The 25798-nt window shown below is 31.9% G+C and overlaps 1 protein-coding gene across 4 annotated transcripts in view; it reads right to left on the minus strand.

Moving 5' to 3' along the window:
• Nucleotides 1-25798, minus strand: part of LOC145276916 (peregrin-like) — a 334772-nt gene that overhangs the window by 144532 nt on the left and 164442 nt on the right. For all 4 annotated transcript variants that reach the window (XM_080128682.1, XM_080128599.1, XM_080128512.1 and 1 more), the window contains one exon: nt 10640-10793. In XM_080128682.1, the coding sequence (XP_079984808.1) occupies nt 10640-10793 (154 nt within the window). The remainder of the gene's footprint in view (nt 1-10639; nt 10794-25798) is intronic.

Below are 25798 nucleotides of genomic sequence, written 5' to 3' on the forward strand. Positions count from 1 at the left end.
GATGACGACTCGTGGGAGTTGAAAATTTTCACAACTATGGAAAATTTCTTTTTACACTCGTTCAAAACGTTCAAACATTGGCCCGCTAAATGGAAAAGATAGGTCGCAAGAGAAACAGGAATTATGACTGCTGTTTAATGAAACATACATATATATGTATATACAGTACTGGTTTCAAGAGTTAAAAAAAAAAAAAAAAATGACTTGGGTTTCATCAGCTGGAATCAAAATCAAAACATTTAGGAGTCCAACTGCACTCGCTACCATTTGAGCCATCAAGATAGATAAGAAAGATTTAAAATTTAAACCACTTCAAGCTATGAATGCATTTGAACATGTACAAAAGTAATAAAAATATGTCGGTAAGTTGAAATGAACATTTAGCATTTCAACTTGCTGACGTATTATTGTATGCGTTATTCATTCATCCAAACAAAGATTTTACTCGCTATAAACCATCCTTGGTGTGTGATTACTACTTCCCATTAATTTCAGTGTCATGTGACCAATAGTTTAAGGGTTTATCAGTTAAATATTTTCACACACACATACATATATCTGTTCTATTTATATATAAAAAAAGAACAAAAAGTACATACTTCTTGTATTCATCAGAATATTAAGCAATCAGCAGTAAAATCCTTAACTTTTTTTTATTTAGAAAGTATCAACTTTTTTTTTTTAAATCTTAAAATGTCACATCTATAACTACAACACTGGAGTAATCAAAATATAATCAATTCGATAAGTTATAGGCTGTCCTCATGCATCAATCTTTCTAAAGCAACAAAAGTTTTCTGGCTTTTGAAATCTTGGCTCACTTACAAAGACTGTGCTACAGAAAAAACAACTAGTTCTCTCTCCTTCAGTAAATCATTTTTACATATCAAGCCATTCTTGCAATCCTATTATGATATTCATCATTATTCGATTCGTTTCAATATTTTAAAATATTTGCCGTTTATATTCGATCACACAACTCTGGACACTGACACTACATTTGGCATAATTTTTTTCCCCCAATATCATGTTACGAAGTCGAGTGGAGAAGGTAGTGGTAGGGGGTGGGGGTGGAGGTCTCTAAAGAAGAACCTGTTTGCATTTTTTGTTATTCTATACAAGAAATAACATTCGGGTCTTTTTTTAAATATTTTTTTAATTTTCTTTTCACTTTCCTAACAAACTGCAGTGTTGGTTTGTTGCATAACAAGATGTAAAGTGATCTAATGGTTAGGAAGAATTTAGGTTAGCGGACATGGCTGAGAAGAATATAGGTTAGCGGATGTGGCTAAGAAATGAGTAGTGACATACTCAATAGGAAGTTTCTTTTCAGAAGTGAACAAGATGGTGATACATGGTGAAAAAGACAAGCTACATTATCTTGGCGTCTGTTAGCAAATTGAAGAACTTGTGTGTTTCAAAGAACTTCTTCCTTCCTGTTCCATAACGGATCGCTCTATTTTGAATAGTGATTATATCAGTTAGTGTTAATCTTCACAAGGATTGAACTAAATACAGTCTGAAGTGAGACAAACATTGGGAAATAAATCAGTTTCCCAGAAAAGATAAGAGATGACCTTAAGGTAAATGGAGGTTAAATAGATCAAAGTAGAATATAAAGAAAGAGATGTTGGTCAACATGACGCATGATGTCACGGATATTGTGGTTGACAAAGAAACCAAGGTTTCAGATCATTCTGTCTATGGATGTACCACAGAACAAATTATCAATACTGCTGTAATAACTAGAAGGGAAACTTTGATAATCACCAAGAGGAAAATGCCCCAAGGTCTGTTTGCCGTGTCCATCCATTTATTGGTAATAAGACAGTTAAGTAATTAGTTCAAAGAATAAGTCTCATTCTCATGTGTGTTAACTATTTCTCCACAAAATAAGCTTAAAACTAAAAATCGCAACAAACATCTTTACCTAGCTCTACTGATGATGAATCACAGCCATGTGAATAAGGAAGATGAAGAAATTAATGCAGCAATCACTTGACAAAACTGTGACAGAAGAAAAAAGAACAGTGAGAAAAAGGTATGTACCACACACACTTAAATAAGAAAGAAATTTTAAGAACCTAAACTGTTACATCTCCCACTTTTCGGAGGAGGGTCGTACTGTATAATGTTCAAATTGGAGTTCAATAGAAATTAAAACAAAAACTAAACCCAAAATGAATGGGTTTCTGCTATTGCATCATTATTGAGACATATATTGCTACCACTGCCACTAGAAAAACACTACATGACATGCCTGTCATATTTGTCATGTGGTAAAAATTCGTTCATGGTGGTCCAGATTTCTTGGGGGCCCAAGATCCCATCTCACTAAAGTTAAGGGCTATATCACTGGTTGATATACTCAGACAACTTTGCAATATGATTTGAGACAAAGTGGGGTCATCACATAGCATAAAATATCAAAGGAAGTTCATAGGCGCAACACAGTAAAAGACAAAGACTATATTACGTTCAAGTTGAAGTGATAATGAAAAGGTAAACACATAAAAAAGAGGAAACAAGCTTAACATTTAAAAAGAAACAAAGCTGTAACACTGATAAAGATGCATTCCATCAGAAAATTAAATTCTGATTTTAAAAGAATGGGAATTAACATTTTTATTAATTGCAACAGTGTAAATTACACGTTATTTCAATACAATTCCTTCTTCCTTGCTCTTATCTTTTTTCTTAACCATAGTTTGTTTTTTTTTTAAATATATTGCAGGTAACGTCTATCTTTTTTTTGTTTACAAGATATAGTTTTACTCAAAATTAATTTGTTATTAGTAAAACATTTCTAATAAGAAATACATTTTTACTTCTATAATTTATTTCCTTTCTTCTCTAATCAAGTCTATTCCAATCCCTTACATAAGTGTATTCTCTTCTACTCCCATCTCTCACCTCGTATCTGTTATGGCATGCAATTCAATCACAGAAAGGTAAAGAAAATGAGAATTCTCAAAAGAATTTCTATTTCATTTTCTTATAGCTAAATCTGTAATTCATCAATGGCTTCATCAAATTTGTGATAATTCCATCATTTTCACATCTTTCATCCATCCTCATCAAATGACAGCAATGGAAACGTGCAGACATTTGTATTTCTTAACATACTTCAAAACAGATCTGTATAGGAAATATTAAATGTTTAAAAAGAGTTTTCAACCATTTAATTGCTTTGTGAATATAAAATATCCTCTATGTAAAAGCTTAAAAGCCTAGTTTTTATTCTTTTAATTTAAAAGACGATTTAAATGTGTATGATTTAATTTTTTGTTTCCACTTAACTTTAAGGTTATCAAATACCCATACAATCAAAATTTAAATGAAAACTAAATTATATAATTTTAATTTGTTTAAAAAAATAAAATCAAAGTATTCATCTCTAATATATATTTCAGATGATTTTATAATCAGTTTTTGAAAGGTAATTCCTCATAAATTAGCTATATAGGTTTTCAAGATATTTTTCCAATATATGTACTCAATAGAACTGTGCTCTAATTTTGTAAACAAAAATTGGTTGATGTCTGTCACATCTAAGCACTTTCTTTTACAGTTATGATTTTAAAATGTTTTTATTTTGTATATGTGAAAAATTTTCTGTAGACATACATAAAATACAAATTTTATTTTAGTTGTACATTGTACCTAAGATGAAACCGTTATAAAAAAGAAATAAAAGTGTTGTAACATAAAAGATTGTCCACACACACACACACAAGTCCGACAATTTTAATAATTCCAAATGCCATGATCCTATAAGAGAAATCAATTGTACAAATAAGCTTAAATTAGACTTAAGTAATTGAACGCTTATCAAAGCAGAGTAGTAGAACTCATAACGTATGGAATCAAGATTGGGTTAGTTGTTGTTGTTGGACATTTCAAGAAAGCATGACCAAACATGTATATCTGGTCATAAAAGCCACAAGCATCCAAGGCGACGAGGCAAGGGCAAAGAGCAAAGTGGGAGAGGGGAAACAAGTGACATAAGTTCATCGTATCACACAAAATTTGGTAAACGGTGAAGATAAGTAAAATGAAACAAAATGTCTGTATTAAAAATAGTTTAACGATGAAAGGGTAAAAAGAAAAAGAAACCCAACTTTGTTATCTATTGGCATTTCTGTGTTAAAGTGAGCTATGAGAAAAACAGGTCTATATTGATAAATGGGGAAAAACAGACAGGAGAGAAGTTTCTCTCGCTATCAAACAGGTGGAGGATAAGTAAATTGAGATAATCGAAATCTGTTATTGATAGTAGGTACTTTAAACTATATGATGATTGATGAAGAAACAAGAATTTCACAGGTTTCATGCAAAGACATTTTTGCAAGATCATCTTTTTAAAGAGAAGATATGTTTTCCATATTTACTTCAGATGTTTTAGTGATCATTTAATGTTGATCAAATGTTTAAATATTTTACTTTGTAGAAAGATCCGATTTTGTTAGGATTCTTTATAGAGGTAGAGTTTGTAGAAAGCCAATAAAGTAATCAATACATTTCACCAATATATGTTTCACTTCAAATCTAACACAACAACCACAACAGAATGGACGACGAGTCTTATGTGTTGTGAATATGGAATTGGCCAATTTTCTAACTCTTCTAGAACTCTAGTAATTCTCTTTGATTATTGGTTGGAGTTTTTGTTTTTATATATTCATGCAGATATTCCAAAACGTTTATGAAATGTTACTGTTTGTTTTGGTTGGTTATTTTTTGGCAGTTTTATTCATTTTTGGAGTGTTTCCAGGAGTACCAATATAGCTTTGTATCAAATAGGAGACGATTGTTTTTCATGCTGCAGAGATTATGTATTTGTTATAAAAGATGAAAAATAGATTGTAATTTATTTTTTGTGCATCAAGTAAGGATTTTGAGCCTGTACAGACCATGAATTTGCTTATATGTCCAAATCAATGGCTGCTATCACAGCAGACTTTGACAGTCTCTTTGCATGTTCTTTTCTGCCACAGATAGTAGCACTCGTTCACTGCATCATTATCCTTAAATTCGTCTGTGTATGTGACTTTTTATGCTTCTAATTTCATCCATAACTGGAATTGCGATAGTTTTTTTATTCATTCAAGTGAATAAAAATATCTTTGCAGAGAAAATAGGAAAATATTTTAAATTAAAAAGTTTCTAGTAAAAATAAACGATCCTTCAAATTACATCATTCAAAATAAGAATATTTGAAAGCAAAAAAATAAAATCCAAAAGAAACAAAACTAGTGCTAAAAACATATTCTAATTTATTCTACAATGATAGAAAATAAATGCAAATTTCATTATCAATTCCTACCGCACCAATACATAATCTCTGCAGCATGAAAAACAATCATCTATTTGATATAAAGCCATATTGGTACTCCTAAAAATTATGAAGTGTGCTTATCTACTATTCCTTTTTTTATACGGTTTTAACTTTATTTCAGCTTTTAAATTTGTTCAATTGTACTAAAATAATAAAGTTTATTTTGAAGGAAAAAAAAGCAGTTATCAGCAAGAGAAAGACTCCAACTATGTGAGTGTGTGAAGTCATTCTTTGATAAAAGAATGAATCTACCTTCCTCTGTCCACCCCATCAATCTTTCGAAGTATAGAGTGAAGCAAAGCAAAACATATCAAGCCAAGAGGAATAGAGAAAACAGAAAGATAAAGCAAGAGAAATAAAATCCAGCCAAGAGACAAAAAATTAGAATGTAAAGCTCCAGCAATTCAGCAGAAACCAGTTTTTGCTGGAGAAAAAAAACTGAATTTAAAAGGAAAAGCAGAATTTCCATTTTTTTTTCCTGATTTAAATGGAGCCTTCCATTCATATCAACCTAACAAACTATGTTTACATTTTATTTATTCCATTTTATTTGGGCTAAACTTTTTTCTTTGTTGTTATTGACTTGAATATATTTTATTTCAGACAGTCTTTTAGTTTTTCTGAAATATTTATTCCAGAATGAAGACAGACTTTTGAGATACCAGTGTCAGTATAAAATAAAACAATGGTATAATATTTAAATTAATATTTTAAAAAATGAATCCATCATTTGCTAAATAAAAACTTTAAAAATGACTTTCAAATCTTTGTCATTTTGCAGAAAATACTATTTATTCTCAGCTGAAGTGGTTCTACTTTGAAACATTAATTTTGCAAATAGTGCATACTTATTCAAATCCAGTTAAATTGACATGTCATTCTATAGTTATTCATACTAATACTACAATATGAAATAGTAATAGTCTTTATTTACTTATATGTTACAACACGAAATAGCTATTAAGATACAAAAACATGTTTGTGTGCAAGTGTGAGCATTTCTGTGTATATTTGTTGGCACACGTATGTGAGAATTGTTTGCATTTAAATTTAAAAAAAACACACACACACAAAAATTAACTCCTGTGTTGTATCAACATAATTGCATCAATATAAACTAGGATAACATTAAAATTCAATAACTAAATCATTATTTCACTTCAATAAGGATATTTTGACTAGGATCGTCACGGTTATGTAGTGAAAATTATGAGAACGAAATTTGAATAACTAAAAATTTTACCAAATTCCTACAATGATTTTTTTGTTTATTTTTAGTGGAAGTGTGTTGCAAACAACTGTTGTGTATGATAATATTAAAAAAAAAGAAAAAAAAATCTTAAGTCACAACATTTTAAAAACCTTACCACATTGTTAATTGGCTCAAAATTACATATGGATAAACTGACAAAGCTTTTTTAATTCACAAAACGATAAAAGATTTTCATAAAATGACACCTTTCATTATGAATGAATTAACAACTTAGAATAGGACAGATTTTTCTAAAAAGGCAAGTAAAAATCTATGAAGACTTTTTTTAGTGCAAGTGTCTGATAAATAACATGAAATTAAAAAATGTTTGATAATGTCAATAAGAAAAAGAAATTATCAAGTCAAAATGTTTTTAACAATTCAACATCTGCTTTTTATTTCGTTATTTTTTTTCTACTTATTAAGGTATTTTTACTGCTCCAGTGTAGTATAAATGGCCTATGGAATAAACACCTTCAACCTCGAAAATAGAAATCAACAAATTTATGGAATTTTGTTCAAAATTTCGTAATTAAATTAAAACTAAATAACTTTTGCTGATTTATTTACCTGTCAAATACACACACTATATATATATATATATATATATATATATATATATATATATATATATATACACACACACACACTTTCTGTAAGATATTTATTTGAAATTGAAACGGCATTTTGCAGTTAAGACAACAAAATAAAAATGAAGTAACGGTTCGTATTACAATCCACAGAAGTAAAAAAAAGTTGTCAAAAACAAATTTTATCAAAGGCAAGCTACCTAACCGGATATTTTTTTTTTTTTTTATGTAAAATGTTTATTTGGTTTGAAAAACAAGTAGTGTTGAGCAAGCGCTACCGAAGAACAAGAAAAATGGACGCAATGTTTCTTTACATTTTTGAATTCTCAAAGATTTAAAAATAAGAAATGAAACAAAATGGTGAATGAAATCCATCCAATAAATGTCACGGTAACATTTATTGGGTGGATTTCATTCACCATTTTGCTTTATTTCTTATTTTGAAGTGATTATCAAGACTTGAAAAATGTAAATAGAAATTGCGGCCATATTTTCTTTTCGGGTAGCGCTGAATATTACCTACTTTTCAAATCAAAAAAATATTTTACATTAAATAAAAACAGTAAAAACTTATTCAGTTAGGTAGAAAAGTAACTTATCTTGCTTAATGCTTTGCATAACATTTATTTCTTATATTTTTTTTTTTTTTTTACATAAGTTTACATATTTAATAGTAATGTGATATTCCAAATTTAATCCATAACATTTTCAAAAGCCAATAAGTATGAACCACTAACAGTAAATATGAGTGATGAACGCTCTTTGAAAAAAAGCTCTCTTAACCTCACCTCTAACCCCAGTTCTGAGTGGCAAGTCTCCTCCTAAAACACTCTTTAACCCTAACAATAGCACTAAGTTCGAGTGGCAAGCCCCTCCAACAAAATACCTCTGTACGCCACATACAAGCATCTAAAACAAACAAACAATGAATAGATGCTTCCTTAAAGAAAAATGCACATGATTTATCTCCAATAAAAATTAACTGTCCTAAAATGCTAGAATGGCCTGGAAATGATGAATTATTTTACATTAAATTGTTGTGAAACTAACCGCCCCCTCCCTCTAATATTGTTTTTGTTGGTTTTGTTTCTGTCACGTCTTCAGCATGTTCGCACATAATTTTCCTTAGCCCTACAATTAATTCAAAGTCCGAATGGTAACCCTCCTCACATTCTCATTGCATAGGAACCCTCTTAAAACCATACATAATCGTCTTAATAAAACAAAAAGCATACAGGATTTATTTCCGATAGAAAGAAAAAAAAAAAAGTTAACTGCCCTACAACGCTAGAGTGACCTGTAATGGGGAATTATTATTATTATAAAATAATTTGTTTATCTTTCATTAAAGTTTTTCATGGCATTTCATATATAATTGCCTAAAAAGGTAGAATCACATTTTGGAGGGGCAGGGTAGAAGGGGTTGGGTGGGGTTAAACAGAAGGTGTTAATCTACAATAATACCAAAGAGAAATATTGCAATATATTCATATTTAAATGGTCCTACGTTTAGCTTTAAGTTTTTTGTACATAAAGCACATTACAATTCAACTTTGAGTTCTCCAACTTCTTTTCTGTTTATGGATACATGGCATTTTTAAAGAATTGCAGCATATTTATGCACATTTACTGCAGATTATTTGGAAACCATGAACGTTTGGAGATTTTCAGTTGCATATTCTGATTCCTTGTACAAAAATACACTTATATGGTACATTTCATTGCTTAGTCTTGTGTTTTAACAAAGATATGACAGTTTTACTGAAAAAGTAGTGTAAAAAATGTGACGAAACACATATGGTCTTAAAGAGGGGAAAATATCCAAACGTGTGAGGCACAAAAATAGTCATAACTTCCTTAATTTAAATCAGATTTAAAAAATTTTAAAAGATTCTTTCTTAGCTCATCAGTCATTAGTCAGAAAAGCAAAATCGCTTTTTGGACTAATTAAGTTATTTTTTGTACAAACAAGGCGTTTTTTTTTTTTTTGGTTGTTTTTTTTTTTAATTCAATGTATTAGGACTTTACTTATTATCTTTGAACTAGACCTAGAAAAATAATATCTTTTAAAGGATTTTTACAATGAATTTATTTAACTTCAAAATTTAGCTGAATTCATTAGATGCTCATATATACTGGTTGAGTATTTCTGCCAGCTGATGTCTGATGCAACATATAACATTCGGGCATAAGTTCAGTTAAGAGATGCTTTTTTTTTTTTTTTTTTTTTTTTTTAACAGTGATCACCACTTATCAAGGCCCGGAAGCCACTCAGGGATAAGGGTTATTGCAAGTACATTACGTTAGTGTGGAGATTTGATGAAGTGTTTACTTAAGGGGGCGGTTCATTAGGAATTTGTTAACGTTGGACTTGAAGACATCCAAGTTGTAGTCCGGTGGGAAGCTTCTTTCTGTTTTATCAATGTCAAAGCTAGCAAGCTGTACACCATACAGATTTTATCGTTGTCCTAAAAAGTTCCCGTTAAGATTGTTAACAAAGATGGGCTTCCAAATGATGGTAATCCATCAAGGACATTGTATGCCTTTCTTTTGCAGATTTTCATGTTGCTTTTCATTTACTGGCTGTTATTGCCGAGTTATGGCAGTTTTCTTAAACAGATTTGATGTTGCTGCTGTTATTCAGGCTGTAATTAATAAATTCTGTTATACCAGCATTAATGCAGGGATCAATTTCATCAACCCCTTCTTTGATGATGTAGTGAATCGTGTTTGAAAATAAGGCAGTTGTGTAATCCACATCCATTATTGTTTTTGCTGGGTGACAAGAACTTCTTTTTCTTTCAAGGGTGAACCCCAGATATGTGCATAGATTAGCAAATATCTGAAGGGTGTAATCTAAGAAGTTCCATAATACTAAGTGGTGATACTATACATATAGACGAGTAACCAGTGATATGGACAACTGTATTAGAACTTACAATTGTGAGGGCTAAAGTTTCTCCTTCTTCCTTGATTTACAACTAATAAAAATATTGATCAGAGCTAAATATTAAAATCAATGAAATCAATTTAAAAATTTTAAACAGCAACCTAACAAGACAAACTTATTATCTACTTTTTATTAGAGCTATCAATGTCCATGAAATGATGCAAACACCGCTTTACTTTATATATAAGGCATCTTATGCCATTCATAGTCAACCGTTTATCCTAAGATAGCCCCCAGCTCATAAAAACATGATAAAATCTAAGATGATGAAATTCAAGATGGTGACTGATAAGAAAATGAAAAATTGTCATAAAATAAAATAGTTGAAATAACGTAATTATATAAATATTTTCTCGATGCTTTAAAATTCTTTTGTACTACTATTACAGAAACGTTAAGGTATTATTGTTTTTTATGCTAAATTAATGATGGAAAAGTTATTTTCTGTAAATCTATTTGGAATGACAACAAAGTTGAATCAAAGAAAATTGTAGAGAAAGACAACTTACTTGTTCTTTGTTTCTGGTCATGTGATTTGACTGCAGACGCCTCAGAAGAGGGACACCATTCCGGGATTGGCGTTTCAGGGTCCAATAACTGAGAAGCCGTGCCAGGAATTGCTGTTTTTTCTGCAGTGTTATGATGCCAGAAATCTTGGTGATTCTAAATATACAAAGAAAGCAATCCAATTAAATGAAAATGTTTTATAGTGGAAAAAAAACTAACAAAGAAAGCACACAGAAACAAGCAATTTCAAGTTAGAAAAAAAAAATATAGTTATTGTTAAATTTGATGCACACTTTGAAAAAGAAGGAGGAAAAAAAAAAAAAATTTTATTAAAAAAAAAATAAAAAATATGAATTAATTTTTTACATTTACTAATACAACTTTAGTTTTATACTTCCCCCTCCCTTTAAAGTATCAAAACAAAATTCCTATAAAAGGAATATATTTTTTCACAGATTTATAAAGATAAAACCGTGAAAATTTTATTCCTCTAAAAATTGGGGGGGGGGGTATTCTAGTTGGGATAATTCAATAAAATTTTCTTTCAGATTTTTTTTTTTTTAATTTGTAATTCTTTTCATGAAAACATTAGAAATGCTTCTTTTTTTTTTAACAATAAACCAAGTATTTTAAGAATTCAAAACTGATAAAATTTAATGTCAAAATAGTAGCTGATAAATATTTTACATAGTAATACAAAATTATTTTTATTTTAACTGATTGACATCATTTTGTACAGAGGAAAAAAAAGAAAATATCTGAATTTCGTTTTTTTTTTAATAGAATTATCTTATTGAGTAGACTTTACATTTTAACTTGAAGATATTAGTAATACATTATGGTCGTTGAAAAACAAAATCAAAGTAAAAAAAATGAACATGTCAGTTTTAGCAATACTTTTTTTAGTTTTATTTATTATTAGCAGAAAGACAGGGCATTGCTCAGAATTGAAGAAATTGTTCATTATACTCTTAATACAATATTACTTTGTTTGTACAGCACCCCCTCCTTCCATCTCCTCACTACAGATTTAGAAAAGGCTGAAAGATTGGAAAACTATAAATTAATGCCTTATGCATATGGTTTAAATTACATGAGAAATGGAAACACACATTTGAAGGTTTAAGGGGACCCTGCCCCATAAGGGAAAAGGGAAACAGATGTTAAACATAGGCAGTAATGGAAAGATTCAGGACCACTTCCATTGTCTTCCTCGGAATTTGTTTTTATTTTATATACATATATATATAACAGAAATTTTGCATTAGAAATGATAATTTGCATTATTCGGACTATTGTCCTCATCTTGAAAGTTATTCTCATGTTTCACATCTTGTTGAACTTTTGTACATCTTGTTGAACTTGGGAATCTGTATGGAATTTCAAACAGAACCCTTTATTTAATCCATGAGAGTTGCTTGCTCTTGTTCCATCAGCCATGACTGGTTAAAATCTGAAATCATTTGTAATTGTATTCTTAGCACCACATGTACTGAAAACTGCCGCTTAGAACTGGTTATTAGCACTTTTATCCATTGTTCCACAGGTCCTTGCAGATTAACATTGTGACAACATTCAAAATGAAGGTTGTATTCCAAATATTCAATAAGATTTGTTTTTTTTTTTGTTTTTTTTTAATATTTCAATGATCAATAGAAAAAGCTGTTTGTATTTGCTTCTATCATGTGTATGTGTTTGTGTATGCGTTTGGTGATATTAGTGACGGGATGATTCCAATATTTTTCCCCAATTCCGATACAATCACTGATTCTGTACTAAATTCCTTTTAAAAACAAACCATAATATTTTGCGAATATATATATATGCAGTAGTGTCAAAATACACACCAATAGTGAGTTACATAAACATTTGTTTCTTTCTATTAAAAGACTTTGCCAGGCTGTTAGTCTGACGAATTCCTTCAATGGAATGAAACATTTGTGATAAGTGTATATTTTATATTACTGCAAAGCTCCAGAGTATTGAGCAGTCATATTAGTGGCTTGGCAAGGCCACAGGAGAGACAACCAAGCAAAACACCAAAGCAAAATTCATCCCAATGTAGCAAAACTAAAGTTAGCCTGTCAGGACACTATACATACAAATATAGGCAAATTTGGGCATATTTCATTGATAGGGGTGGGGGTAACCAATTGTCATAAAAAATTTTACCACAAAATAGCATTATAATCTTCAAAAAGGCTGCAAATTTTCATGTAGTTTCGTCCTATAAAACCAAAGATATGAACATTTCAATATTCAATTTCGCTATATATATATATAAAAAAGTGAAAGTGTCTGTCTGTGTACATTTCCCTACACAATATATCTTAATTTTCAGTCTACAGACTCGAAATTTGATATACAGGGTACTGAGATTTGGGAAAATCTTGGTAATCGGTATTCGGACAGATTTGGCTGTTAAAGGGTCAGAATTAAACGATTTGACCTTTGAGAACTCTACCAAACTCATCAGAAATTTTGGGTCTAAACACTTAAAATTTTAGATATAGGTTCCTTGGACATGGATCTAACTTGATTTGAGCTGAAAACAATAAATGTTAAGGGGTCATAATAGGGGTCAAAGTTTAAAAAAAAAAAAAAAAAATTGACCTCTGCGATCTACCGAATTACTCAGATAATTTCTTGTCTAAAGATTTGAAATTTTACATAAAGGGTATTCAGAGATAGGGCAAGCTTTTTAATCAGTTTGGGGTGAAAATTTGAGCTACCAATATGTAAATGTATGTATGTATGTTTGCATGTCTGTCTAAAACTTTCGACAGAGGCGACGGATTTTCACAAGATCAGTATTGTTTTTAAGCTCAACCCTTTAGACGACAAATATCGAAAAAAATTGGCTAAAAACATTAATTCCTTCACCTTCAACTGGGCACTTTTCTACAGGGAGGGGTCATTTTTTTTCGCTGATATTGTCGAAAATCATCCCCTCTTTTCGATTGTCTAGCCTTAATTTTAACCTACATCACTTCCGGTTTGGTGATAGTTGTAACAGCAAAGACGTCATGTTTTCCCCTCATTTTTCCCCTCCTTCGCAGTACAGGTTTGAGTCTGCCTTCTTACAACCATTTTTTTTTTTTTTTTTTGCTCAACATACTCCTCCAAACACCCGAGCAACGCCGGGCTGAAATGCTAGTTTAGAAAGCGATATACCACCTTTTTCGGCAATTTTATAAGTTCCAAAAGTGGGCTATGTGACATTTGCCCTTAAGATCACACATTAAGGGACACTTTTTTACAGCCATAAAATGTTTCAGTCATTTGTTTTTCTAGTTTTGCATATGAATTACAAAATATCTGATATTTCCCCAAAACCTCTGGCCTTGATGGAAGGGAGACTAAAACTTGCTGCTATGATTTCAAATGATCTGAAATAACAGCAAGGGGAAACTTGATTCCAAATATTTCTTATTTATCATATCTCCCTTCTTTGGTTTTCATACATAAAGTAAATTTCACAGTGTATAAAGATTATTTGATATAATCATAATCTATTTCCAAAAGAGGGGAGATATAAGATATGAGAAATATTTGGAATCAAGTCTCTCCTTGCTGCTATTTCAGATCATTTGACACCATAGCAGCAAGTTTTAGTCTCCATCAAGCCGAGACGTTTTGGGGCTTTCTCGTTTATAGCTTTCTTAATCTCATTGAATCCCTATAAACGGTCACTAACTGTTAAATGACATTTTTCATACAAATATGATTAATTTCATATTGTTAATTTCCTTCACTGCATTAATCTGCAAATTTTATTGTATATTTTGCAAACCTCTTCCCTCCTAAAAAGAATTGCATTCTTCAAAACTCAATCAAATAATGTTTTTCTTGTTTATTTGTATTTCTTGCCAGATAATTAAAATTTTGTAAACCTTCCTTACAGGTTTATTCAAATTTTTGATAAGATATGCATACATGAGGTTTAAAACATGGAGTGAGATTTCAAGTAAATGGAAGAACTGAGATATAAGATGTTTTCTTTTCAATAACGTTTGTTTACATGAAATAAAATGAAATTCCTATTCAGTCAAGTAAATTATTTAATGAAACGAGTTTCGACATCACTCTTAACCATGGTTTTAAAAGAAATAATGGTGTTTATGCAGAGAATGATGCTATTTTTTATAGAATTCTTCAGTTAAAGTTTGTTTATGAAATTGTTAGATGAAAGTACAGAATAGGATTTTGCTGCTTCTCAGATTAGTCTGAAGCATGTACGTTGAAAGGACACAAGTGCTAGGATTTCATCAGAGAACATGCTAATATAATATTTATAAAACAGGCACAGGAATGCAACATTGCAGTGATGAAGCAGAAGTTGGAGCTTGGACGATAGTGTGGGACTTATTAAATTTGAGATTCTTTTGTTGGACCCTACCCAAGAGTGAGCGATTAGTGGTAGATGCACCAGTCCAGATGTGGCAACAATAGTCCGTGCATGAGCGGATTGTGGCCTTGTAAAAATATAGGATGCTCTCGGGTATGAATAATTTTCTACCATAGTAGCAGGAATCCACCTTCTTTGCAGTAACCTTGGCAATGTCCTCATTGTATTTGTTCCGATTTATATTGCATGTGCAGTTTGGAGGATGAGTTCTCAAATAGGGTCTTATTTGTATGTTAGTCAGTGGTTGAGAAGTTTTTGTTTGTTTTTGTAATTGTTAAAGGAAAGAAGTTTTTGTTTGTTTTTGTAATTGTTAAAGGAAAGAAGTTTTTGTTTGTTTTTGTAATTGTTAAAGGAAAGAAGTTTTTGTTTGTTTTTGTAATTGTTAAAGGAAAGAAGTTTTTGTTTGTTTTTGTAATTGTTAAAGGAAAGAAGTTTTTGTTTGTTTTTGTAATTGTTAAAGGAAAGAAGTTTTTGTTTGTTTTTGTAATTGTTAAAGGAAAGAAGTTTTTGTTTGTTTTTGTAATTGTTAAAGGAAAGAAGTTTTTGTTTTTTGTAATTGTTAAAGGAAAGAAGTTTTTGTTTGTTTTTGTAATTGTTAAAGGAAAGAAGTTTTTGTTTGTTTTTGTAATTGTTAAAGGAAAGAAGTTTTTGTTTGTTTTTGTAATTGTTAAAGGAAAGAAGTTTTTGTTTGTTTTTGTAATTGTTAAAGGAAAGAAGTTTTTGTTTTTTGTAATTGTTAAAGGAAAGAAGTTTTTGTTTTTTGTAATTGTTAAAGGAAAGAAGTTTTTGTTTTTTGTAATTGTTAAAGGAAAGAAGTTTTTGTTTTTTGTAATTGTTAAAGGAAAGAAGTTTTTGTTTTTTGTAATTGTTAAAGGAAAGAAGTTTTTGTTTGTTTTTGTAATTGTTAAAGGAAAGAAGTTTTTGTTTTGTAATTGTTAAAGGAAAGAAGTTTTTATTTTTTGTAATTGTTAAAGGAAAGAAGTTTTTGTTTTTTGTAATTGTTAAAGGAAAGAAGTTTTTGTTTTGTAATTGTTAAAGGAAAGAAGTTTTTGTTTTGTAATTGTTAAAGGAAAGAAGTTTTTGTTTTGTAATTGTTAAAGGAAAGAAGTTTTTGTTTGTTTTTGTAATTGTTAAAGGAAAGAAGTTTTTGTTTGTTTTTGTAATTGTTAAAGGAAAGAAGTTTTTTTTTGTTTTTGTAATTGTTAAAGGAAAGAAGTTTTTGTTTGTTTTTGTAATTGTTAAAGGAAAGAAGTTTTTGTTTGTTTTTGTAATTGTTAAAGGAAAGAAGTTTTTTTTTGTTTTGTAATTGTTAAAGGAAAGAAGTTTTTTTTTGTTTTGTAATTGTTAAAGGAAAGAAGTTTCTGTTTTTTGTAATTGTTAAAGGAAAGAAGTTTTTGTTTTTTGTTATTGTTAAAGGAAAGAAGTTTTTGTTTTTTGTAATTGTTAAAGGAAAAAAGTTTTTGTTTTTTGTAATTGTTAAAGGAAAGAAGTTTTTGTTTTTTGTAATTGTTAAAGGAAAGAAGTTTTTGTTTTGTAATTGTTAAAGGAAAGAAGTTTTTGTTTTGTAATTGTTAAAGGAAAGAAGTTTTTGTTTTTTGTAATTAAAGGAAAGAAGCTCGTGTAAGTTTTAACAAACTGACCTAATTCTCTACAATTGTTTTCACCTAATCTTCCGAAATTAAGTCTTTATTAGTTTACCATTTATGTGTGTGGGTGTGCCTTTTTAAGGTAATTAAGTGTAGTTTCAAGAGGATTTTTGTTGAAATGAGCCTTGCCAAAAACTGGGAGTTAGTATTGGGAGTTTAGGAGCATTTTTAAAGAGAAGAGGCTTGCTATTTTGTCCCAAGGTAAGTCGTAAAGTAATTATATTTTTTTTAAATAACTTTTAGATGAAAAAATATCAAAATAATTTTGAGAGGTAGCTGCTAAAAAATGACTCAGAAATGGGGAACCGTTCTATTGGTGAAACTGATACCCCCTCTCTAAATTTTAAATTATTTTTATTCTTTATTTTTTTGTTTGCAAATTCTTTCAGAAATTCATAACAAAAATTCATCATCTTTGCTTACAAGCTGCTGCTGATTAAGCGAAACTGTCAATTGGCAAAAATTAAGTTTTTTTTTGTTTGTTTTTTTCAGTAAAATTTTGTTGATCTAAACAGATATTTATCATAATTACATGAAAAGAAAAAAAAAAAACATTTTAAAACCTATGTTTCATGGATTTAAATGTACAAATTTCTTTTATGAAAACTTACTGAACCACAGTGAAGTTTGATAACCGATTATAGCCAAACTATTTGACCTACCAAATTCGAACATACATTACCTTAAAATACATCCTTGATTTTTAAAACCTAATTTGACTAAATTCTCATGATTGTGTGGTTGGTATTGAGCTAAACATGCAACTACCCTATTAATCCTAAGAAAAAAGGGGGGGTACAATAAAAAGTTATGAAACAAAATATAAAATTGATAAACTTATAGATAAATCAATTTCTTTTTGTTTGATGGTCTAGCAAGATTTTATGGGTTTTATAGATATTTTTTCTTTTTTTTTTTTCTTTTCTATGAGAGCCCCCCTCCCCAATGCCATTTTTACAAGCCGCAAGCAGTGCTACATAGATACAATAAACAATATTAGAGAAGATGGATGAATTGTTAAGTTTGATTATAAATTAGAGCTATTTAAAACATTTTTTTTTATGAACTCACATGTAATAAATATAATATGAATGACATTATATAATACATAAGTGCTATTTTTGTTTAGTTGTATCCATTTCGTTCTCTACATGGCAGATTTTGATTTCTTTATCAGCAGGGATTAAGGCAACAAACTAATATGTGAATGAAAATGCAATATTTCATTTGCTCATTTTATATGCACTTTAGATAAGTCAGGACAGGAAATTTAACAGATTATCCAAGATAATTTAATAACACAGCCGGTTAGCCATTTATAGGTTCAGAAAATACAAAGTTCAGAAAGAACACCAGGTGTGTAAACAATCATAGGCATATATATATATATATATATATATATATATATATATATATATATATATATATATAGGATAATATTACTCTTAAAAACAATACACATATAGTCTGTAAAAGTATCAAAATTATATTATTACCTACAATGTGTTGCAACTGTAGAATTACTTAAATGATATGTAGACACACCTTTTCGGTTGATGGGAAAGTTCTTGTGTCATTTTTAATTTTGATTTCAAATGATGTATTTTCAAATATGTTTTCATTATAATACCTTTACTTTATATATCATTTTAAATGGTGTTTTTCACTATCTAATCGTTTAAATTACAATCGTTTTAAAACAATTATGTCTTCTTTTAAGAACGTTGCATATAAGATGGAAAAAATAAAATTCACACAATTTTGTTATTTCAATTCAAGCTAGGTCAAAAAGCTGCTGAAACAGCTCGCAATATCAACAAAGCATTCGGTCCAGGTACCACTACTGAATGCACAGCATAAAAGTAGTTTAAGAAATTTCGTGGCAGCAAGTCCTGAGGATGATGAGTGTAGTGGTCAGCCATCGAATCTTGACAACGATCAATTAAGCGCCTTAGTCGATGCCAATCTGCACACAACTGTTCAAGAACTTGCTTCTGAATTAGATGTAATGTACACAATGATTTCTAACCCCTTGAGAGATTGGAAAGATAAAAAAAAAAACTTGGTAAATGGGTGCCTCACAAATTTAACGACAACAAAAATTGAACATTTCTCAACCAGGTTGTGACTTGCAATGAAAAGTGGGTTCTTTACGACAACTGGCAATGCTCAGCTCAGTGGTAAGATGAGGAAGACGAAGCTCCACAACACTTCCCAAAGTCAGAGTTGTATTAAAAGAAGGTTATGTTTACTGTTAGGTGGTCTGCAACCAGTCTCATCCATTACAGTCTTTTGAATGCAAGTGAAACACAGGAGAGAAGTATTGTCAAAAAATGGATGAAATGCATCAGAAACTTCGATAACAACACCCAGTATTAGTCAACAGAAAAAACCCAATTCTCCTCCATGACACTGCATGTTGTTAAACCAACTCTGCAGAAGTGGAACAAGTTAGGCTACAAAAGTCAGCCTCATCCGTCATACTCTCCAAACCTCCTATCTACCAAATATCACTTTTTCAAGCATCTCTACAACCTGCATAAGAAATGCTCCCAAAACCTAAGTGATATCAAAAACGCCTTCAGTGACTTCATCACCACCAAAACTCAAGATTTTTACATTACTGACATAAATACACTTGTTTTGCGTTGGCAAAAGTGTGTTAATCCTGATGGTGCTTATTTTGATCAATGAATTTTTGTTTGAGCCGAGATATGTTCATCTGAATTTAAGTTAAAAACTGCAAGAACTTTCTTGTCAACTTGATACTAAAATCTTCTAAGAGGTGCGCAAAAGCAAATCTAGCAGGCCCCAATTCTAGGATTGATTATTCCTAGAGCTGTGACAACAGAATATTCTTCATTCTTTTGACTATCGGGTATGCACTGCTGATCAAAAATTTAAGACCACTTAAAAATCGTTTTAAAAAAAAATTTTTTAAGGATAGATTTTGAATTCTTTCGACTTAATATTACCAAAGGTTATGGAAACAAAAGGCTACATTCCAAAGATCTATTTTTAAAATATACATTTTTATTAAATTAGGCTTTTTACACATGATCAAAATTATAAGACCAGAAACAAAAATTCTATTAAATTGTATGAAAAGTGTATGAAATCATTCAACAATCGAACTTAATAATGAGTTCTACCTCCACTGCTTTTGAGGACTTCAAAAATTCTTTGAGGCATGCTAGAAATAAGGGTTTCCATTAAGGCACGGGGATTCCTGCTCCAGTTTCTGAAGATGGCTTCACGAAGTTCATTTTTTGTTGAATATTGTTTGCCATTTCAGTAAACCTCATCCATCCCCAAACATTTTCAATTGGGTTCAAGTCTGGTGAGCATGCAAGATGTCCCAAGAGATGGACTCCATTTTCTTGTAGAAAGTTCAAGGTCCGTCTTGCAGTATGGATTGCAGCATTATCCTGTTGGAATAACCATCCATCCACACACAAACGATGACCCTCCATCATCAAAGATGTTTTTTGTAGCATGCTAACATAACCAACTGCTGCCTGATGACCCTGCACCTCTATCGTCCCTCTGTAAGAAAAGACACCCCATACCATTACGGACCCTCCACTACTATGACGTGTGGAAAATATTTTCATGGGGCATGTTTTTGTCATGCCAATATTGCTGGAAGCCATCAGGACCATCTAAATTTAATTTTTCTCATCAGAAAACAGGACTTTTTTCCACTTCTCAATATCCCAGGTTTGGTATTCATAACCAAATCTTAAGTGGTCCACTTTATGACATAGAAGCAATCAAGGAATTTGTTTATGCTTTTTATTTACCATGCCCTTTTTGTTGTGGCATCTGATGGTTATTGGACTGCAATCAGTATCTGTAACCGCCTTAATTTGACAATGCAGGAGAAATTGTAGGCCACCAAAGGATTTTGCTTTTCCATAATTCTCAGTGTTCTTTAGAAAGTTGCAAATAACAGTTTTACTGCGATTTACCTTAGTTGCTATCACTCGTTGTGACAAACCTTGCTTATGGAATCCTAGAATTCGAGAGCACTCAACTTTGGTTAGTTTTCTTGCTTTAGGCAAGATAACACCTTTACACAATGATTGCTAATTTCTAACTGAACTAAAAACATTAGAATTACCATAAATCTAACAATTTATACCCTTGGTCTTATAATAATAAAGCCTAATTTAATAAAAATGCAAATTTTTAAATAAAATTTTTGGAATGTACCTTTTTGTTTCCATCACCTTTTAGGTTGTAGTATTAGTAATCTTAAGTCAGAAGAGTTTAAAATCTAACCTTAAAAAAAGGTTTCTTTTTAAAGATTTTTAAGTGGTCTTACATTTTTGATCAGTGGTGTATATCCAACACAGTCAGACATACTTAATCAACCGAGAACCACATCTGTCTTTATAAAAATATGATATTAACGCATATATTTATTTATTTATTTTTTTTTTTATTCAATTTTCACCCCAAACAAGGCACAGTGCCACTTTGAAGCAGGGGGCTACTATTAGGGAATTAATTAGCGGGGTCATTATGAAGGGAGAAGAGTAGAAAGATGTTTGTTAACATTACACTTGAACTTCTGCATATCATTGCAGTTGGGAAAGCAGAATCCCGGAAGGGAGTTCCAAAGACCCACAGTTCTGGGGAAGAAACTATTGGAGTAAAAAGGTTTCTTGCACCTTGGGATCTCCACTGTAAAGGGATGAGACTTAGTAGCTTGTCGGGTTTGTCGGGGGTAGTTACGTCGGGGAGGTACAAGTGTTTGCAGTTCGTCAGAGCATTCACCATTAAAGTATTTGTAGAACAGGCAGAGGGATGCAACATCTCGTCGATGGGACAGAGGTTGAAGCCTAGATGACAGTTCAGGACCTATCAGGTTGGCGACTCTTTTTTGAACCCTGTCCAGGAGCGAGAGACAAGCAGTAGATGCACCAGCCCAGATGTGACAACAGTACTCCATACATGTGCGAATGGTTGCCTTATAGAGGTATAGGATACTGGCAGGCGTGAGTAGTTTTCTAGCACGGTAGAGGGAGCCAACCTTCCTTGCAGCAGCCTTGGCAATGCTCTCAATGTATCTATTCCAGTTCATATTCCCTGTAAACGTTAGGCCGAGGAGTTTAAAAGAAGTACTTTCAGGCAATGTGTTCTTGGCCATTGCTATTGGTGGTAGAGAAGGTTTCTTGTAGTTATTGAAGGAAACAAGCTTAGTCTTAGCAGCATTGAATGAGACCAACCATTTTTGTCCCCATTCCACTACGGATTGGAGGTCATCCTCTAGTGTTTCTGCCATTTTCTTGGATATGTGTTCATTTGTTTTCCCCTCATATCTGTTATAGAGAGTGGTGTCATCGGCAAATATACCCATCTCCGAAACAATATTATCAGGGAGGTCGTTTATGAATATCAGGAACAATAGAGGTCCAAGGATAGACCCCTGAGGCACTCCCGCATTTATGTCATATTGTTTGGATGTACGTCCGTCGAGGACAACTTTGATTTTTCTATTACTTAAGAAGGATTTAATTACGTTATGAATTCTTCCAGTGATTCCATATGATCTAATTTTCCTTAGAAGACCATCGTGCCATACCCTGTCAAAAGCCTTAGATATATCAAGGGCCACCGCTCTACCCTCCCCTGTTTTATCCAATGAACGGTATATACGTTCAGAAACTACAGTTAAGATATCTGCTGTTGAACGGGCTTGCCTGAATCCATATTGTTTGTCAGTCAGGAGTTTAGCAGCTGTTAGGTGCTGGACTAGGACTTGATTAACTAAGGACTCAAATATTTTGGCGAAAAGCGGGAGGAGGCTAATGGGGCGATAATTTAGTGGGTCAGTTCTTTCACCAGAATTCTTAAAGACTGGTACCACAGAAGCGGTTTTCCAGCAGTCGGGAAAACAAGATTCGTTAAGGCATTTTTTGTAAAGTTTGGAGAGAACTGGAGCAACCTCGGCAGAGCATTTTTTTAATAGCACAGCCGGGATGAGATCTGGTCCACATGCCTTTGAGGTGTCTAGGTTCTTTATAATAGCATGAACCTGAGAAGGGGTGATTTTCAAATCGTCAAGTGTGGCGTCTGTTCGCAGAGGAAAATCAGGGAGTGAGTGGTGTACCGAGTTCAGTGTGGAGTTTGAGGCAAACCGACTGGCAAGCAGATTAGCCTTGTCAGTTGCTGTGCAAGCAACCTCATGATTGTTTGTTAGTGGGGGAATAATTGACTGTCCATCATTAACTACGCTGTTGTAGATTTTCCAAAAATCCCGGGTTCCTAATTTCTGTGCTTCGATGCGCTTTCTGGTGGTTTCAGAGTAATCTGACTTAGCTGTGTCTATCACTCTCTTACAATTTCTAGCTTCTATAAACTTCTGTTTATTTGAGCTGGACTTATGTCGGTTGAATCTGCGGAACGCATGCTGCCTTTGACAAATGGCAGCTGCACAAGCAGAAGTAAACCATTGGGGGGAGTGGGGCTTGCTATAGTATTTCCGTGCGGGAACATGTGCTTCAATAGCAGTTTTGAACCATTCAGTTGTCTCATTTGCACTGTTCCGCTGGAAGAGTAAAGATATTTTGCCATGGGGCATCTCTGATGAGCTCCCTGATGGCTTCCCAATCAGCCTTTTTGTAATACCTCGTTGTTTTGAGTAGTGGGTCTTCAGTTTTAGGGCGAGAATTTAGGCTGATTTCTACCATTATCACAGCGTGATCAGCATTCCCGAGTGGGCTGTGGGCATTTGTTGTACAGTCATTGGGAACCGTTGTCAGAAAGAGATCTAGAAGTGAGGCATGTTGATCGTGCTGGTCTGGGAAACGTGTCGGAAATGTAACCAATTGAGATAGGGAATGAGATATAGAGAAGCTATATGTGGCGCTACCAGCTACGTCTGTGTGATTTGAGAATCCTAGCCAGTTACTGTGGTGGACATTGAAGTCACCAAATACATGTATTTGTGCGCTAGTATCGAGGGAGAGTGCTATATCTATGCTGTCTGAGACTTTGTTTGTTAGGGTACAGTCTTGGTTTGAGGGAGAGCGGTAGAGAAAATACAAGTAGCTAATATTGTGTTGCATATTTAGTCTGAAGCACATAAAGGCCTGGCCCTCTGATTCTAGTTTTATTTCTCTAGTTAGGGGGAGGGTGTTTCGAATATAGACTCCAAGTCCATGCATATGTCTGTCCGAGTCCTTACGGTAGAGTGGGAGATAACCAGGCATGTTAAAGTGATTAGAGGGAATGGAGGAGTGAAGGTTAGTTTCACTTAATGCTAAGATATCCGGGGTGTTTACAAGGAGAAATGACTCAACATCATCTAAGTTAGTTCTAAGCCCGCGGATATTAGTAAATGCAAGCCTCAAGGGAGGAGGCAGGTTGGTGTTCTTTGAGTTTGGTCCTGGTTTATATACTCAAGAATCAAAACAATGAAAAGAATATACTGTTGCCACAGCCCTCATTATCACCATGCTCTGCCCAGATAGAACAATAATGAACCTAAGATACACAACTCCATGTTTTCCAAAATCGTGCCATTCAGAGATGAGAGTTTCTAGATCTTTGGAGAGACTAAGGAATGAAAACCCGAGTGTGGATGATAATGGAAGTTCAGGCATGCAGCTCAGTGGTCAGAGTAGAGATTAATTCTCAAATCGGACAATTTTTATATTTTGTCCCATCTAGAGATCTTCGGGATATTTCCCACATTAACAAATGACTTTTTGAAAAAGCAAGTCAATCAGAAAAATAAGGATTAATAAGTTATAATAGAACAAAAGATGTCATACTGGACGGGCTTTAAATCATACGTCCAGGCAAGCAACAAGACACAAAAAATTAAGGGAAGAAAATGTTAATTTCTCCCTAAATTTATTCATTACTAGCTCAACATAACCTATGATTAATTAATGTCATTATATTTTTGATTTTTAAGGCAAATTACACTTTTTAGTCTAAAGAAAATGTTGTAAGGATGGGGGGAAGGGGCTAGTTAGAATCAAACATCGATTTGTTAAGTGCATTGCTATTTAGGTCCCACATGAAAATCCGAAAGGATAATTTTATATACTATATTTTTGTTGAAGGAAATCTCTTGGAAAGACATTGACTTTTTTAACAAGGTCAAACGTTTATTTTTCATTCAGTCTTGGTAGATATGAAATGTAAAAAATGATATTGAGAATAAAATAAATATTAAAAATTTACAAAATTCTTTTTCTTTTATTGAGGATTAACATCAGGCTATTTTAGGAGTTAATTTTTAAAAGGTTTTTACTGAAAAGAATACACAAAAATATAAATTGATTTTGTTTCCTTTTTTTTTTTTATAAAGATTTTCTCGGGGGGGGGGGTCAACAAATCTCCATTATCTGTTTAGCATTTAACCAAACATTAAGATGGATTCTCATTTCATTGGCACTGGTTCATCAAGTCTCCAGTTCCAAATACTTAGTTTCAATTCAAGAAATAACCAAAATAAATTTTATTTGATAACAATCCTAAAATAAATCAGACAAGCCATAAAGTGCTCCCTTTAAGTGAAATGCTAAAAGCTCTCAACTTAAAGTCTGCAAATAAAGTGGTTGCAAGGAGATCAGCTATAAAAATCACATGCATTTTTTATTTTTATGTATTGTATTACTAATTAAACATGTTGATAAGTATGCATATATTTATATATATATATATATATATATATATATATATATATAAAGGCTGTGAAGTTGGAGTAAAAAAATTCATGTTTAGAGGATCAGAGGGAGTAAAAATTGATGCACTATGATAAGAAATAAAAAAATTTTAATTTACTTGATGAAAAGTAACTGTTACCACCCAACACAGGATGTATATTCTTATACTGCTCAACACGGCAGAAAATGATAAACTTTCTAAATATCTTTAAAACATTAGTTTAAAAGGAAATAACTCTTGCTAGTCATTAAAAGATTCACATACGGATTAAAATGATTTTCAGTATTAGTTTACATGATCATGTCTGTAACTAAGTGCACCAAATGTATTACTATCACAGTAATGATTCAGAGTTTTTCTTCATAAATTATTATTATACTAACTCTAACTACTTGGCATTGCCTAAGATGGAATTATAA

The sequence above is a fragment of the Euprymna scolopes genome, chromosome 1 (assembly GCF_053919585.1).
Source record: "Euprymna scolopes isolate OS-2025 chromosome 1, ASM5391958v1, whole genome shotgun sequence".
Lineage (NCBI taxonomy): Eukaryota > Metazoa > Mollusca > Cephalopoda > Sepiida > Sepiolidae > Euprymna > Euprymna scolopes.